General features: G+C 36.0%; 1 protein-coding gene across 4 annotated transcripts in view; it reads left to right on the top strand.

Moving 5' to 3' along the window:
* DLG2 (discs large MAGUK scaffold protein 2) overlaps positions 1-19,436 on the top strand; it is a 1,871,010-nt gene that overhangs the window by 269,803 nt on the left and 1,581,771 nt on the right. For all 4 annotated transcript variants that reach the window (XM_073215942.1, XM_037010570.2, XM_037010571.2 and 1 more), the window contains exon 3: positions 15,608-15,753. In XM_073215942.1, the coding sequence (XP_073072043.1) occupies positions 15,608-15,753 (146 nt within the window). The remainder of the gene's footprint in view (positions 1-15,607; positions 15,754-19,436) is intronic.

A 19,436-nucleotide genomic window follows, 5' to 3' on the forward strand; every position in this document is an offset into this window, starting at 1 on the left:
AAGTGCTAGCAGTTGTGATCAAATCGGGTAGTCAAGTCACGTAGAAACATAATCCAAATAATACGTAGGTTTTCTGCAGTCCTAAGTGTGAAGACTTGACCTTATTCAAAAGCTTTCCTTCTTTTTGAGCTCTGAACAGAGAGTGAATGTAAATAAACTAAAATTAGTAAGTCTTCATTGTGAGCTTACTAAGTGTAAAGAACGATGCTACACAGCAGAGAATACGTGGCCACCTAAGACAATTGTCTTCATTCTTGAGGGCCTTGCCTGGCACTTGGAAATAACTTATTGAAGTAAAATGTTGAATTGAGGACAGGTGGAAGTACAACTACTTCTAAGATAAAGTAGAATGAGAAGTGGCTGTTAAATGGACCTGAGCAATACTTTGCAGGATTGGGAGGAAGAAGCAGCATTTCCACCTGCCTCTTTGTTCCCCACACGACATAGTTTGTTTTTGATGGCAGCTGCTTGGTCTTTCTTATCTCACCCATGTCTTCTCACCTGGATTCACTTTTAGACTAGGAATAATTTCTATGCTGATGACATTTCATACTTGGATCTCTGACTTCAAATATTCTTTTTACCAAGGCATAGTCCTGGACTTGGGCACTGAAGTAGAAGCAGGAGTTCTATGTGTGGGAATAGCATCTGGGCCTGGGAGGGAGTGTGAGCAAGAGATGGTGAGGGCCGGAACCCCGACCCCAGCAGCTGGAAGGGACAGAAAGTGGTGCGGGTGGGAGGGTGTGGCCTGGGTACAGGAGGGTGCAGAAAAGAGATGCTTGGAAAGGGATAGAACAGATACATGTCAGGTGTTAAAAAATAATGCTGACTAATCAGACATAAAATTTGACATTGGTTGTAGAATTACATTCAAATTTAAGTAATCTTTGACTTTAAGGCTACCTTCTTCCTCTCTAGAAGTTGCTTAGGCAAGGAAAACAGGTAGACGCAGGAATGAAATAGACATTGAGTACTTCGTCAGGTTTGGTGGCTTATAAGTTAATTCAGATTTTCAGATTTAATATAAAAATATTGTCCACTGGCTTTTTCTAAATGTGATCAAGTCACTGCTATTGATTATGTTTCCAAGTATAGCTTGTGGGTATCAACACAAATATGGTAAATATACTTCCATTTCTGGAGAATTTATATACTAATATTTCAAAAATTGGCTACTTGCAAATGCTGCTTATGAAGGCGTGTTTGCATCCTTAAAATTGGTGCAAAGAAAAAGAATCTTGAAATTTGACTATCTGTTTCACTCATTGTAAGTCATTACTCTTTAGAGAGTATGAAGCTGCAGAAATCTTTTAAGAAATTCAGTTTTTTCTTCTTTTTTATTTAATGAATATTTGAGACCAGATAATGTTTTTGAAATTTACTTTTTTATTCCTTACTCCTCCGACTTATGTCATCCCAGTTAATACCCTACCAACCTTTACTACATTAAAAAATCTGGGAAGGATTTTATCTGCATGGCTTTTACTTTCTGTTCTTACACATTTTCCAAAGATGACTTTACAGACACTTTATTGCTAGTGGCAGAATAAAGTTGTAGTTGTGTATAAAATTTGAGGATTTGTAACTTTTCTTTGTTAATCTTAATATTTATAACATGCTTAAATTTTTATCATTTAAAAATGATATTTTTGATATATGATACATATAGAAGAAATATGTAATTTATATATACTATATGGAGCATAAAAATATAATAAATACTTTTGAAATCACCACTTAAATGTAGAACTAAGCTATTACTGTTAAGTTGTATTTACCTCTGTGTTCCTCTCTTACCTCATTTTCTTGTTTACCGCTTCCACTAGGGTAATTATATCTTTTCATGTGCTGCTTTGCTCTGGTCTAAATGGTTTTTTACGTATCTATGTCAGGTTGCCCAAAAATATATACCTCAGTTTTGCACGTTTTTGAACTTTACAAAAATATTTTTATACTGAGACTCACTTTTTTCATTCCACATTATATTTCTGAAATTTCTGTCATTTCATGATACTATAGTTCATTCATTTTACTGCTACATAAATTCCATTTTGAGAACTTATGCATTTATCTATTTTCCTTTTTTTAAAAGTATTATTAACAATATTATCTATGCTGTCTTTTTTATCTCTGTAACTTATTTCTATTACAGTTGGAAGTTTGTACCTCTTTATCCCCTTTACCTATCTCATCCATCCCTATTCATTTTGCCTATTCATTTTTCTTATAGTGGACACTGGATTGTTTCTTACGTTTCTGTGCTGCTATGACCATTTTGGTTTGTTTCCTGGTACATGTATGCAAGAGTTTATCTTGGTGTATACTGAATAGTAGAATGGTATATTATAGGAGAAATACACATTCAATTTTGCAAGATAAGAAGATTGTTTTCTAAGGTGATTATAGCAGTTCATACTCATCAGGAATAAGTAAAAGTTACCATTGATCCATATCTTTTTTTTTCAGTCCTATATTGTCAGATATCATAATTTTTGCCAATATTATTGATTTAAATCATATTTGATTATGATCTTAGTTTGTATTTATTATTACTAATGAGGTTGAGGATCTTTTCCCAGGCTTACCAGTGATATATGTTACCTTACTGTGAAATGCCTGTTCATAGTTTTTATCCATTTTTTTCATTTGGTATGTCTTTTTCTTTTTGATTTGCATATCCCAATACTGTTCCTTTGCCCATGTGGTATGAGAATATATTCTGTCAATTTCCCTCTTGTTTTTTCCCTTTATTAAGGTAAAATTAATACATAATAAACTGCACATACGTGAAGTGCATGATTTCATGTTTTGATATATGTATATATATATACATTAACGAAAATATTAGTACAATCAAGATAGCATATTCATCACCACTTAAAATTTCTTTTTGCCCCTTGGAAATCCTTCCCACTCGCCCTTCCTGTCAATCCTCCTTCTAACTCATTTCCAGGTAACCACTGAATATAAACCACTTGTTTATTTGCATTTTCTAAAATTTTATGTAACTGGTATTGTTTTAGATGCACTCATTTACTTTTATTTTTATCTTTTTATTAAGGTATCATTGATATCTATTCTATTGAAGGTTTCACAAGAAAAAAAATGTGGTACTTTCACACAGAGTCCCTGTTTGTCTTCCCTGTGACCCCACACACACCGTGTGCACCAATCATGATACTCCACAATCCCCTTCTATCTTGCTCCCCACCGGCCCTCCCCACACCTCCTCTTTGGTAACCACTAGTCCCTTCTTGCAGTCTGTGAGTCTGCTGCTATTTTGTTCCTTCATTTTTGCTTCGTTGTTATAGTCCACAAATGAGGGAAATCATTTGGTATTTGTCTTTCTCTGCCTGACTTTTTCACTGAGCATAATACCCTCTAGCTCCATCCATGTTGTTGCAAATGGTAGGATTTGTTTCTTTCTTATGGCTGAATAGTATTCCATTGCATATATGTACCACCTCTGTTGCTCTCCAGCAACAAGAAGGCTGGGGGACAAGCACCAGCCTGTTATCCCCCGGGGCTGAGCGAGAGGGCAAGTGTCGGCGGCTTGGACACCCTCCCCTGAGATCTGGGGAAAAACAAAACCACACCAAGCCAGGAGATGTGTCAGCCTCAAGGACGCAGCAAAACTCAGCTTTATTCCATCAGAGGCTGTTATATAGGGGAACATAAGGAAGTAACAGAAACCAATGGGAATTGATTATCTCATCTGTCACTACGGTCTTTAGGCAGGTTTCAGGTTAGGTGGGGAGGCGGAGTTGGGGCCAAGAGCGCGCGCGCGGGAACTCAGTTGGGCCACGAATGCGGAAGTAATAAGGGAGGGTGGAAACCTCCAGCCTGCAGCCGCCTCATGGTCACAAGCCCAAAAGAGGCAAAAGGTCCCAACACACCTCTTCTTTATCCATTCATCTACTGATGGACAGTTAAGTTGCTTCTATATCTTGGCTATTGTAAATAGTGCTACAATAAACATAGGGGTGCATGTGTCTTTTTGAATCTGAGAAGTTGTTTTCTTTTGTTAAATTCCTAGGAGTGGAGTTCCTGGGTCAAATGGTATTTCTATTTTTAATTTTTTGAGGAACCTCCATATTGCTTTCCACAATGGTTGGTCTAGATTACATTCCCACCAGCAGTGTAGGAGACTTCCCCTTTTTCCGCATTCTCACTAGCATTTGCTGTTCTAGTCTTTTCTATGTTGGCCATCCTAACTGGTGTAAGGTGATATCTCATTGTGGTTTTAATTTGCATTTACCTGATAATTAGCGAAGTGGAGCATCTTTTCATGTGCCTGTTGGCCATCTGAATTTCTTTTTTGGAGAAGTATCTGTTCATATTCTCTGCCCATTTTTTAATAGGGTTATTTACTTTTTGGGTGTTGAGGCATCTGAGTTCTTTATACATTCTGGATGTTAACCCCTAGTTGGATATGTCATTTACAAATGGATATGGGCATCCCATACTGTAGTATGCCTTTTTGTTCTGCTGATGGTGTTCTTTGCTGTATAGAAGCTTTTTAGCATGATGTAGTCCCATTTATTCATTTTGTTTTGTTTCCCTTGCCCAAGGAGATGCATTCAGGAAAAAGTTGCTTATATTTATATTCAAGAGATTTTTGCCTATGTTTTCTTCTAAGAGTTTTATGGTTTCATGTCTTACATTCATGTCTTTGATCCATTTTTAGTTTACTTTTGTGTACGGGGTTAGACAATAATCCAGTTTCATTCTCTTGCATGTAGCTGTCCAATTTTGCCAACACCAGCTGTTGAAGAGGCTGCTATTTCCCCATTGTATGTCCATGGCTCCTTTATCATATATTAATTGACCATATATGGTTTGGTTTATATCAGGGCTCTCTAGTCTGTTCTATTGGTCTAAGGGTCTGTCCTTGTGAAGTACCAAATTGTATTGATTACTGTGGCTTTGTAGTAGAGCTTGAAGTTGGGGAGCAAGATCCCCCCTGCTTTATTCTTCTTTCTCAGGATTGTTTTTGCTATTCTAGATGCGCTCATTTTTATCTAACTTCAACATAATTATTTTGAGATTCATCCATGTTGTGTGTATCAATAGTTTGTTCCATTTTATTGCTGTGTAGTCCATTACATGGATATACCACAAATTGTTTATTTATTCATGTATTGATGAACATTTGGGTTGTTTCCAGATTTGACTTCTCATATAGACATATATATTTCCTTTCTCTTAGATTCTACATAGTACAGGAATGGCTGGGTCATACAGTAGCTGTCTTTAACTTTTTAAGAAACTGCCAAACTGTTTTTCAAAGTGGTTGTACAATTTTTCATTTTTGTCATCAGTGTATGAGAGTTCCAGTTTCTTCACATCCCTCTTAATGCTTGGTGTAATCATTATTTTTAATTTTAGCCATTTTAATAAGTATGTAATAGTGACTTATTGTGGTTGTAATTTTTCATTTTCCTAATGATTAATTATGTTGAATATTTTTTCATGTGCTTATTTGACATCTGTTTTCTTCAGTAAAATGCCTGTTCAAATGTTTTGCCCATTTTTCTTTTGGAATGTTTAGTTTCTTATTGTGTTTTGAGAATTCTTTATTCTAGGTACAAATTTTTTTCAGAATCAGGTATATGATTTGCAAAGGAACACAATCCTATGATAGCAGTTATTTTCTCTCAAAAATTTGAAGTTATTATTCTTCTGTCATCTGGCTTCCATTATTGCTTTTGAGAAGTCTGATTACTCTTTTCATGGACGGCTTTTAAGATGTTTGCTTTATCTTTGGTATTCTGCAATTTCATAATGATATATCTATTCTTAGGCATGATTTTTATTTATTTAATACAAGCTCTTACTTTCAGGATCTGTGAGTTCATGTTTTCATAAGTTATAAGTATTTATATCCATTATCCCTTTAAATATCACTTGTTATCCTATTTTTTCCCCTTGGAGACATATATTAGAAAAATATTGGACTTCCTTACCTATCCTTTATATATCTTAATATTTCTTTCACATTTCCCATTTTATTTTCTGTTGTGTTGCATTTTGGGTAATTTCTTTGGGTATACTTTCTAATTCCACCTCACTTTGTCTAATCTGCTGTTTAACCCATCCCTGAAGCTTTTAACTTTAAGTAATTACATATTTTCTATCTTTTTATTATGAAAGTTTTCAAACATAGCAAATTATAAGACTTTTACAGTGAGCACCTATATAACTGCCATGTGGATTCTATCAATATCATTTTAATTTTTCATGTCATTTCAAGCCACCCATCTAGCCAGCATATCAATCTATTTTTTAAAAATTGTATTTTTAATTTTTAGAAGTTACATTCATTTACCCCATTCTGCCTGCTCATTCTTACTAGATACTTATTATTGCTCATCTTTGTGATGTGACCATTTTTTTTAGTACTTTGAATAGCTCTTCTATATTCTATATCACAAAATTCCAAACCAACAAATAACTGGGAATGTAAACCCATTGTTCATTGTTCCTAATAAATTTCATTCATAGTGACATTTATTTTTGGTTGGTTTGTTACCTTTGATTATGAGCTCATTTCTTGATCCCAATTTATGAGTCTGCAGCCTTAATATTTCCTATAGAAAATAATTTTTTTGTTGTTGTTGCTGCTGCCAGTATCCAGTAGGGAGCCACTGACATAAAATTACTTTAGCCTCCTTGAGGATCTTAACTCAATAGAAAGTTCAAGAGTCAGCTTCCTACCTTGACTTCTAGTATAAGGTCCAGTATACTGATAGCAATTCTGCCATTAGTATCAGCCCTCAGGACAACTCCAACCCTTTTGTCTGTCCACTACCATTACTCCAACCTGCCAGGTTGCATTTGTACACATTTGTATAAATGAAAACTCATTCTTAGAGATCTACTCCATCTGCTGCAACATCAGTAGTGCTTCAAAGTATGAATCCTCTCCTGTGCCTAGTTAATCTGCAGAGCACTTAGCCAAAGTGTCAGAAGCAGATGTCCTCAAAAACACGTTTTCATATATTAAAAAGTTACAAAATTTAACTTTGTGGGATATTTTAAAATCCCTTTTACATCCTAAACTTGAAAATGGATTTGTGAAATCCATTTTTTGGGGGGGGTTGTTTGGGCAGGTTCCTAACAGTGATTGCCTTACAAGAGGCAATTATAAAATGACCTTTTTATTTTACAGTAGTTTTAATGCTTATGGAAAAGTTAGAGAGTACAGAAGATTTCCAGTATGTCCCACACTCTGTTTCCCCTATTGTGAACATCTTACATTTACTGTGGTGTGGCAACTAATAACCAATATTGATACATTAGTTTGAAATAAAGTCCATACCTTATTCAGATTTCCTTAGTTTTTAGCTAACATCCTTTGGTCTATTCCAGGATCCCGTTCAGGGTGCTGCATTACACTTATTGTGTCTCCTGGGTCTCTTCTAGACTGACAGTTTCTCAGACTTCCCTTCTTTCTGATGATTTTGACATTTTGCAGAATACTGCTCAAGTATTTTGTAGACTGTACTTCAACTGGCGTTCATGTGTTTTCCTCATGATTAGATTTGGGTTATCAGTTTTTAGGAGGAAAACCAGAGAGGTAAAAGGCCATTCTTATCATATCTTTTCTTTTCATTGTTGATATGACTTTTCATTGTTGATATTAGTCCTGATCACTTAACTGAGGCAGTGTCTGTAAGGTTTCACCACTAGCAAATTTATTCTTGTTTTTCCCCTAACTACATTCATTGGAAAAAAATCAATATGCATAGCCCACACTTAAGGGGTGGAAAGTTATGCTCTACTTCCTTGAGGGTGGAGTATGTAAATAAATTTTTTGGAAATATGTAGCAAGGGAGAGTTGATTGTTTACATCTATCTAACTATCTAATGCAGATTCAAGGATACTTATTTTATACTTTGGATTATAATATATATAAATATTTGCTCAAATTGCTCCAATTTTGGCCATCTTTGGCTGCTATTTCATGTAACTCTTGTGTTATTTTTATATGCCCCCATTGTAGAAGAATTTTTTTGGGGAGTGGGGAGTATTTTCTCACTGGTACTACAAGATCCTCAAACCTCATCTTGTTATATTTCTGGCCCCAGTACAATAATCAACCATTTCCCTAAGAAACCCTGGCTCATTTATGAAATCAAGGTCTGGGCTCTGGGTGTGCCTGTTGTTATTGGAGTGTCCTTGATCCTAGGCCCCATCAGCCTAGAGAGAGATGACAGAGCTAGGAAATAAACACAAATCTTTCTTTCTTTTTTTTATTTTATTTTTATTTTTTTGAAGAACATTATGTTTACTAGGCTCTCTCCTACCCCAAGTCCCCCCCACAAACCCCATTACAGTCACTGTCCATCAGCATAGTAAGATGTTGTAGAATCACTACTTGTCTTCTCTGTGTTGCAAAGCCCTCCCCTTTCCCCCACCCCCCACATTATACATGCTAATCGTAATACCCCCTTTCTTCTTTCCCGCCCTTATCCTTCCCTTCCCTCCCATTTTCCTCAGTCCCTTTCCCTTTGGTAACTGTTAGTCCATTCTTGGGTTCTGTGATTCTGCTGCTGTTTTGTTCCTTCAGTTTTTCTTTTGTTCTTATACTCCACAGATGAGTGAAATCATTTGGTATTTGTCTTTCTCCGCTTGGCTTATTTCACTGAGCATAATACCCTCCAGCTCCATCCATGTTGTTGCAAATGGTAGGATTTGTTTTCTTCTTATGGCTGAATAATAGTCCATTGTGCATATATACCATATCTTCTTTATCCATTCATCTAAAGATGGACATTTAGGTTGCTTCCATTTCTTGGCTATTGTAAATAGTGCTGCGACAAACATAGGGGTGCATCTGTCTTTTTCAAACTGGAGTGCTGTATTCTTAGGGTAAATTCCTAGAAGTGGAATTCCTGGGTCAAATGGTAAGTCTATTCTGAGCATTCTGAGGAAACTCCATATTGCTTTCCACAATGGTTGAACTAATTTACATTCCCACCAGCAGTGTAGGAGGGTTCCCCTTTCTCCGCAATCTCACCCAAAATTTGTTGTTGTTTCTCTTTTGGATGGTGGCCATCCTTACTGGTGTGAGGTGATATCTCATTGTGGTTTTAATTTGCATTTCTCTGATAACTAGTGATGTGGAGCATCTTTTCATGTGTCTGTTGGCCATCTGAATTTCTTTGGAGAACTGTCTGTTCAGCTCCTCTGCCCATTTTTTAATTGGATTATTTGCTTTTTGTTTGTTGAGCATGAGATCTTTATATATTTTGGATGTCAAGCCTTCATTGGATCTGTCATTTACGAAAATATTCTCCCATACTGTAGGGTAACTTTTTGTTCTATTGATGGTGCCCTTTGCTGTACAGAAGGTTTTCAGCTTGATATAGTCCCACTGGTTCATTTTTGCTTTTGTTTTCCTTGCCCGGGGAGATATGTTCATTAAGAAGTCGCTAAGGTTCAGATCCAAGACATTTTTGCCTATGTTTTTTTCTAAGAGTTTTATGGTTTCATGACTTACATTCAGGTCTTTGATCCATTGTGAATTTACTTTTGTGTGTGGGGTTAGACAGTGATCCAGTTTCATTCTCTTACATGTAGCTGTCCAGTTTTGCCAGCACCATCTGTTGAAGAGACTGTCATTTCCCCATTGTATGTCCATGGCTCCTTTGTCGAATACTAATTGACCATATGTGTTTGGGTTAATGTCTGGAGTCTCTAATCTGTTCCACTGGTCTGTGGCTTTGTTCTTGTGCCAGTACCAAATTGTCTTGATTACTATGGCTTTGTAGTAGAGCTTGAGGTTGGGGAGTGAGATCCCTGCCACTTTATTCTTCTTTCTCAGGATTGCTTTGGCTATTCGGGGTCTTTGGTGTTTCCATATGAATTTTTGAATTATTTGTTCCAGTTCGTTGAAGAATGTTGTTGGTAATTTGATAGGGATTGTATCAAATCTGTATATTGCTTTGGGAAGGATAGCCATTTTGACAATATTAATTCTTCCTAGCCAAGAGCATGGGATGAGTTTCCATTTGTTTGTGTCCTCTTTAATTTCTCTTAAGAGTGTCTTATAGTTTTCAGGGTATAGGTCTTTCACTTCCTTGGTTAGGTTTATTCCTAGGAATTTTATTCTTTTTGATGCAATTGTGAATGGAATTGTCTGCCTGATTTCTCTTTCTATTAGTTTATTGTTAGTATATAGGAAAGCTACAGATTTCTGTGTGTTAATTTTGTATCCTGCGACTTTGCTGTATTCCAATATCTGTTCTAGTAGTTTTGGGGTGGAGTCTTTAGGGTTTTTTATGTACAGTATCATGTCATCTGCAAATAGTGACAGTTGAACTTCTTCTTTACCAATCTGGATTCCTTGTATTTCTTTGTTTTGTCTAATTACTGTGGCTAGTACCTCCAGTACTATGTTGAATAACAGTTGGGAGAGTGGGCATCCCTGTCTTGTTCCCGATCTCAGAGGAAAAGCTTTCAGCTTCTCACTGTTCAGTATAATATTGGCTGTGGGTTTATCCTATATGGCCTTTATTATGTTGAGGTACTTGCCCTCAACACCCATTTTGCTGAGAGCTTTTATCATGAATGGATGTTGAATTTTGTCGAATGCTTTTTCAGCATCTATGGAGATGATCATGTGGTTTTTGTCTTTCCTTTTTGTTGATGTGGTGGATGATGTTGATGGATTTTTGAATGTTGTACCATCCTTGCATCCCTGGGATGAATCCCACTTGGTTGTGGTGTATGATCCTTTTGATATATTTTTGAATTCGGTTTGCTAATATTTTATTGATTATTTTTGCATCTACGTTCATCAGGGATATTGGTCTGTAATTTTCTTTTTTGGTGGGGTCTTTGCCTGGTTTTGGTATTAGGGTGATGTTGGCTTCATAGAATGAGTTTGCAAGTATTCCCTCCTCTTCTATTTTTTGGAAAACTTTAAGGAGAATGGGTATTATATCTTCTCTGTATGTCTGATAAAATTCTGAGGTAAATACTTCTGGCCCAGGGGTTTTGTTCTTGGGTAGTTATTTGATTACCGCTTCAATTTCTTTGCTGGCAATTGGTTTGTTTAGACTTTGTGTTTCTTCCTTGGTCAGTCTTGGAAGGCTGTATTTTTCTAGGAAGTTGTCCATTTCTTCTAGGTTTTCTAGCTTCTTAGCATATAGGTTTTCATAGTACTCTCTAATAATTCTTTGTATTTCTGTGGGGTCCATCATGATGTTTCCTTTCTCATTTCTGATTCTGTTGATTTGTGTTGATTCTCTTTTTCTCTTAATAAGTCTGGCTAGAGGCTTATCTATTTAATTTATTTTCTCAAAGAATCAGCTCTTGGTTTCATTGATTTTTTCTATTGTTTTATTCTTCTCAATTTTGTTTATTTCTTCTCTGATCCTTATTATGTCCCTCTTTCGGCTGACTTTTAGCCTCATTTGTTCTTCTTTTTCCAATTTTGATAATTGTGATGTTAGACTATTCATTTGGTTTTGTTCTTCCTTCTTTAAATATGCCTGGATTGCTATATGCTTTCGTCTTAAGAATGCTTTCGCTGCGTCCCACAGAAGTTGGGGCTTTGTGTTGTTGTTGTCATTTATTTCCATATATTGCTGGATCTCCATTTTAATTTGGTCATTGATCCATTGACTATTTAGAAGTGTGTTGTTAAGCCTCCATGTGTTTGTGAGCCTTTTTGCTTTCTTGGTACAATTTATTTCTAGTTTTATACCTTTGTGGTCTGAAAAGTTGGTTGGTAGGATTTCAATCTTTTTGAATTTACTGAGGCTCTTTTTGTGGCCTAGTATGTGGTCTATTCTGGAGAATGTTCCATGTGCACTTGAGAAGAATGTGTATCCTGTTGCTTTTGGGTGTAGAGTTCTATAGATGTCTATTAGGTCCATCTGTTCTAGTGTGTTGTTCAGTGCCTCTGTGTCCTTACTTATTTTCTGTCTGGTGGATCTGTCCTTTGGAGTGAATGGTGTGTTGAAGTCTCCTAAAATGAATGCATTGCATTCTATTTCCTCCTTTAATTCTGTTAGTATTTGTTTCACATATGCTGGTGCTCCTGTGTTGGGTTCATATATATTTATAATGGTTATATCCTCTTGTTGGACTGAGCCCTTTATCATTCTGTAACGTCCTTCTTTAACTCTTGTTACATTCTTTGTTTTGAGGTCTATTTTGTCTGATATAGTACTGCAACACCTGCTTTTTTCTCCCTGTTGTTTGCATGAAATATCTTTTTCCATCCCTTGACTTTTAGTCTGTGCATGTCTTTGGGTTTGAGGTGAGTCTCTTGTAAGCAGCATATAGATGGGTCTTGTTTTTTTATCCATTCAGTGACTCTTTGTCTTTTGATTAGTTCATTCAGGCCATTTACATTTAGGGTGATTATCGATAGTTATGTACTTATTGCCATTTCAGGCTTTAGATTCGTGGTTACCAAAGGTTCCAGGTTACTTTCCTTACTATCTAAGAGTCTAACTTAACTCACGTAGTATGCTGTTACAAACACAATCTAAAGGTTCTTTTCTATTTCTCCTCCTTTTTCTTCCAACTTCATTCTTTGTATATTAGGTATCAGATTCTATACTTTTTCTCTATCCCTTGATTGGCTTTGGGGATAGTCGATTTAATTTTGCATTTTCCTCACAATCAGCTGCTCCACCCTCCCTACCATGATTTTCCTACCTCTGGTGACAGCTATCCAACCCTAGGAACACTTCCATCTGTAGCAGTCCCTCCAAAATAGACTGCAGAGATGGTTTGTGGGAGGTAAACTCTCTTGGCTTTTGCTTATCTGGAAATTGTTTAATCCCCACTTCAAATTTAAATGATAATGTTGCTGGATAAAGTAATCTTGGCTCCAGGCCCTTCTCCTTCATGGCATTAAATACCTCATGCCACTCCCTTCTGGCCTGTAAGGTTTCTGCTGAGAAGTCTGTTGTTAGTCTGATGGGCTTTCCTTTGTATGTGATCTTATTTCTGCCTCTGGCTGCTTTTAACAGTCTGTCCTTATCCTTGATCGTTCCCATTTTAATTACTATGTGTCTTGGTGTTGTCTTCCTTGGGTCCCTTGTGTAGGGGGATCTGTGGATCTCCATGGCCTGAGAGACTATCTCTTTCCCCAGATTGGGGAAGTTTTCAGCAACTACCTCCTCAAAGACACTTTCTATCCCTTTCTCTCTCTCTTCTTCTTCTGGTATCCCTATAATGCGAATATTGCTCCACTTAGTCTTGGTCAGACAGTTCTCTCAATATTCTTTCATTTTTAGAGATCCTTTTTTCTCTCTGTGCCTCAGCTTCTTTGTATTCCTCTTCTCTAGTTTCTATTTCATTTATTGTCTCCTCTACTGTATCCAACCTGCTTTTAATACCCTCCATCGTGTTCTTTAACGACTGGATCTCTGACCTGAATTCATTCCTGAGTTCTTGCATGTCTTTCCGTACCTCCATTAGGATGTTGCTGATTTTTGTTTTGAACTCCCTTTCAGGAAGAGTCACGAGGTCCATATCATTTAAATCTTTCTCTGGAGTTGTATTAACAATTTTACTCTGGACAAGGTTCCTTTTGCATTTCATGTTTGTATATGGCGCCCTCTAGTGTCCAGAAGCTCTATTTTGGAGCTGCTGAGCCCCTGAAGCAATGTCACGGGTCGCAGGGGAGTGGTACTGGGGGTAGGAAAGAGCTATTCCCCGCCTCCTGCCTCCTGTGCCTGTCTCCACTGCCTGAGCCAATGGGCCATGCACACATGTATAAGTGTTTGTCCCAGAGCAGCCATATATGGAGCCCTGCTTTCCACAAGCAGCTGGAATCCCAGTCTCCCCAGGAACTGTGCCTGTTTTAACTTTCCAACCTGGTAGTCATGTGAGTCTCATGAAAGCACCATGAAATGTAGGTTTGTGCCCCCAGTGCAGATCTCTGGAGCTAGGTATTCAGCAGTCCCAGGCCTTCCACTCCCTCCCTGCTCCTTTTGTCTTCCTCCTGCCAGTGAGCTGGGGTGGGGGAGGGGCTCGGGTCCCATTGATCCACAGCTCTGGTACATTACCCAGTTCTCTGAGGTCTGCTCTTTTCTCCAGGTGTGTGCAGTCTGACGCCGTCCTCTTTCCTGTTGCTCTCTCAGGATTAGTTGCACCAATTAAATTTTCTAACTGTATCCAGTTTTAGGAGGAAACCTCTGTCTCTCCTCTCATGCCGCCATCTTTAATCCCACATATTTATTTCTATTCATGTTTTTCCCTTCTTCCCTCCCTCCCTCCCTTACTTTCTCCCTTCCCCATTCTCTCTCTCTCCTCCTTCCTCCCTCTCCCCTTTCCACCTCTTCACATTACCTCCTTCCTTCCTCCCCACTAATTCTCATCTAGTGCCGCAGTGTTTATTCATTCCCCTTTACCATTTGGTGGAGAATGCCATATAGAGGCCAAAGTCTGGGTTTTACTTGTGCTCATTCTCACTGGGGTTTGTTTCATTACTTCTATGCTCTTTCAGCATACAGAGTAAGGAAATATATGTGTATATACTAATCCATGTATGTACATATCTGTAAATATTTATGTATTCATTTGTATCTGTGTTAAGCCAAACAGGAATTCATACTGATGTCTCCAAACCTAACCCCAAATCACATGGATCATACTAGTACCCTTCTTCCCCTCGCCCCACTTACTTGTTTGTAAGCTCCAGCTCCAACAGTGAGAAACCTGACTCCCACCATTCACCACCTGTTTACTTGTTTAATTCTGGTAAATATGTACAATGGTTTCAAAATTGTTAACTTGTACCCTATGGGAAACAAATTTACCTACCAGCTAGAGTGTAGAGTAGGATGCTGTTGTATAGTTTCTTTGTCTTTGGTTTTACAGTTTCTACTCATTTTCAGGACATCACCTTTTTCTTGTATTGCCTTCAGTGAGATTGCCTCTTACATTTGTAATACAGTTAGGTTATTTTATCACAGTCTGCATTTCATCTTGGGAATTCCCTGATCTAAATGATTTTTAAAATTTAATGTACTTGAAGGTTTACTCTTTGTGCTGTAAAATTCTGAGTTTTGACAAATGCTTCATGTTAGCTGACCACTATTATAGCACCATTACAGAATATTTTCTTCACCCTGTCCTTTACCTATTTAATCCTCTCCTTTCCCAGAATCTCTAGCAATCACTGATCATTTTACTGTCTTGAGTTTTGCTTCTTTCAAAATATAGTATAATTGGAGTCACATAATAATTAGCCTTTCCAGACTGGATTTTTAATCTAGCAATATGCATTTAAGATTCACCTATGTTTTTACATGCTTTGGTATCTCATTCCTTCTTATTGCTGAATATATTCCACTAGATGTATTTACTATAGTTGTTTATCCATTCACCAATTGAAGGATATCTTGGTTGCTTCTAGTTTTTGCAATTATGAATAGAGCTGCTCTAAGAATTCTCATGTAGGTAAAAATGCAAATTCAGAATTTCCTCTACTTTTGTTATTTTTCTTTGGGATATATGTTTATGCAGTTCTTTTAATAAGCAAAATTTTCCATATACACATACACACATACATGCAGAAGATTTTTATGAGATAATACATGATATATTGATTCTTCCCTTATATTTTCTTCATAGATATTCAAGAATTTTATGAGGTGACATTGCTAAACTCTCAAAAAAGTTGTGAGCAGAAGATAGAAGAAGCTAATCAAGTTGCACAGAAATGGGAGAAGACATCCCTTCTTGCTCCATGCCATAATGACCTTCAAAAGTATGCAGAGGTATGCTTTTGAAACTTCTGAAAGAACATTATATTATAACTTTACTTATGCCAATAAAGTAATAGTGGTATTAATAGTAATCATTGTCAACAAATGGCAACAACTATAATAGAAATGAAGTTACACCATACTGTATACAATCCAGATTTTGCCAAAAGATAAAATAGGGCATGGAAAGGACCTGATTCTTCACATTATACAAGTAAGTTCTTCACATTATACAGGTAACTTCTGTTAAGGATATTGTCATAGTTTGAGTCAACTCACCTCTAAGGCATCCTGAAATTTCAGAACATGGCTTCAGCTGCAATGGGGGAAGGAGATGGATAATGGGATTGGAGAGTATAGACTATGACTGTGATCTTCATAGCAGGGTAATACATCTTAGGGTATGAATGAATGAAATCGTCCATTGGGGTGTGGGAACAAAATGATAGAACTCCAATTTATATTTCTTTTTATCAAATTCTTTATAACTTTTTATATTTGGGCGACTTTAATTTTACTAACTTTATAAACATTGGTTCATATTATATTAGTATATTAACAATAATACATATACATTTAAAAATAAAATAAAGCTATTAGAGTTGTATGTGCAAATAGTTTTTACAGGTAAGATTATGGGATCAAGAAGTTTTGAGACTTCTGTTAGAATTAACAGTTACCAAAGAGCAAAGCAATTTATGCATGTCTCAGGTTCATAGCTGAAGGTTAATATGGAAGCAGGACAGGTCAATAAGTGATAATTAAGACTGAAGGCCGGTAGTAGTACACACACACACACACACACACACACACACACACACACGTTAAGACCAGGGTTGTACAGCTGACATGGAAGTTACATAGACTCCTAGTGCTAATCAATGGCACTTTGCTGAGTCATGGATTGTTAAGATTGAAGCCTATGATATACTTTTTGTCCTGCTCAAAATCGATTTGGAAAGTGAGTAGTGACCTCTTAGTTACTTGAAGAAAAACTTCACAGTGACAATAATGTATTAATTAATAGATACCGACTATGTGAGGTTCATAAAATACTTAGAAGCATTAAAAAATCACAGTTTTAATACCTAGAAGAAATTATCTTGACTGTTTTGGTCTTTTTTTGTATAAATATATGTATATAAAATTACAACAACAGCTTGTAAGGTGTTTTTATGACTTGTAAATTTAATACTATTCTAATAGTATTAACATATCATTAAATATTTTTTGAAAATATTTTAATGGCTATATAATATTCCATCATTTGGAGTTCATTTACACAGCTTTTCATTCAATATTTAAACTATCTCCATTTGCCTGCTAAGATCAATACTAAAATGGGCATCTAGGTATATAAACCATTGTGTCTTCTCTGTTATTTCATAATGGTTGATTTTATAAATGAAACTACTGAGTCTAAGGCAATACTGACAAATTGTCAAAGTGATCTGCAGGAGGATGCTACCAGCAGTAATCGAGAAGGCTTGATTACTTATACCTTTAGTAGCATTAATTATTTAAAATATTTTGTCAAATTAATGGATAACATTTGTTACTTAATGCTTTAGATTTTAATTATTTACTCATTATTGAAATTAAACTGTTTTTTTCTTAGATTATTGGCTATTTATATTTCTTTTGTGATACTTTCAAGCTCTTTGTCCATTTTTCTAAGCAGTGCTAAAATTCTTACTGTTTTGCAAGATCATTTTATTTATGAAATATGCTATCCTACTGTTATAATTGTTTTAATTTTTCTAGTTTGCTGATTACTATTTATTTTGTTTATAGAGCTCTTTGATATTTAAAACTTTTCTTTGTAAAATCTACTGTCTTTGTTTCTTTTATTTTTTTTTCTTTGCTTTGGCCTTCCACATTCCAGGATTAGATAGCTGTTTTTCTATAATTTTTCCTATGCTCTTATTCCTTTGTTATTTGTTCCTTTTGAATTTTCAAAAATCATTTAATCAATTTCTATATACAAAATCCCATGCATATACCTATTTTTACATAAATGATCAAATATATACTTTTTATTCTAAATGCAGTTTTCTTTTAACATTTCCATTTTTGCATGTCTCCCCTTTCATTCATTTTCTGCTTATGCTATTTTGGCCCTACTCACATACACAGTAACTCATCTTAACAACTAAACATGTTTAATCCTTCTGTACTCATATAATATGTATTCATATATAAATTAAACCCAGGTACAGAGTACATGTATATCTCCCTATCCACATCCATCCTGGCGCATGCACCCATATACACATACAGAATTTTGGGAAGTAAATACTTCTCAAAAAAAGTTCATATTATATGAATGTTTTGCCAAGTTGTCTGGTATAGCTTTAATTCTTTCTTCCAATGGGTGCATTATTTTACAGTATGGGTGTATCATAATTTATCCAATCATTCCTTTCTTGATGGAATTTTCTGTTTCCAGTTTTCTGCCTCTCTGAGGAATGCTATGATCTGATGATTGCATGTACAAATGAACTTTTTGGTGCTTTCATTCATAGGATACATTCTCAGGGGTGGCATTATTGGCTCCAAGGGCATGCATACTTTTAATTTAAATAAATGCTGCCAGACTGATTTCATTTTTCACATTTCTACTGATTATGCACACTGGTACAATTTTACCTGCTTCCATCCCAGGAATGGGTGTTGCTTTCTTAATTTTTGCAATTAATAGGCTTAGTGATACTTTGGTTGTAACTTGTTTCCAGTTCCCAGACTATTAGTTAATTTTAGCCTTGTTCCATATGTTTGTTGGCTATTTTAATCTTTTCTTCTCTGAATTCATTCATATCCTCTTCATTTTTCTTTTGTGGATATCAATGTTGTTCATTTGTATGGGCTTTTTGTGTATTCAAATGATTGAATTCTCACAACCATGCTGTAGGTTTTCTTAGGGATGAAGATTTCACATCAATTTATATACACATTTAATACCTTTGGTTTATAATTAATATTCTTTCAACAATTTTACCAGCTAGATAACTCATTTAAAAAAGAAAAAAAAAGTGGAGAGGAAGAGTGGGAAGGGAGGGATAAGGGGAATAAGGAGCATTTCGATTAGCACACACAATGTAGTGGGGCACGGGGAAGGCAGTATAGCACAGAGAAGACAAGTAGTGACTCTATAGCATCTTGTGACTGTAATGGGGTATGTGGTGGGGACTTGATAATGGGGGGAATCTAGTAACCACAGTGTTGCTCATGTAATTGTATATTAATAATACCAAAAAAATAAATAAATAAAAAATAAAAAAATAAGGAAAAAAATTAAGGCTATTTACTCAGTAGCTATCTACAAAACTGATTGAATCCTATAAATCAGGACTTTAATCTTTTAATTGGTTTTGAACATGTGTTAACAGTATAAGGATGACTGATGAGAAAAGAAATCCACATGAATATTAAACTTACTTATTTTTTCAATGTCAAAACCAGGATAGGCAAAACAGAGTAGACGTAATGTGGGTTTTTGCACATGCAGTTTTAGGCCTTTTATTTTTTTTTTTTACCTCTATTCTATGTATCTTAAAGTCTGTTGCTAGGATGTCCTCAGCCCATTGTGATTTGTATATGGGCCAGGTACATCCAAAACAGCGGAACGTGAGCACACACTAACTCTAATCAGTGTGCTTCTGCAGTAAGTATGATTGCTCCTTCCTCATGAGCTA

Source organism: Manis javanica, chromosome 11 (genome assembly GCF_040802235.1).
Source record: "Manis javanica isolate MJ-LG chromosome 11, MJ_LKY, whole genome shotgun sequence".
NCBI lineage: Eukaryota > Metazoa > Chordata > Mammalia > Pholidota > Manidae > Manis > Manis javanica.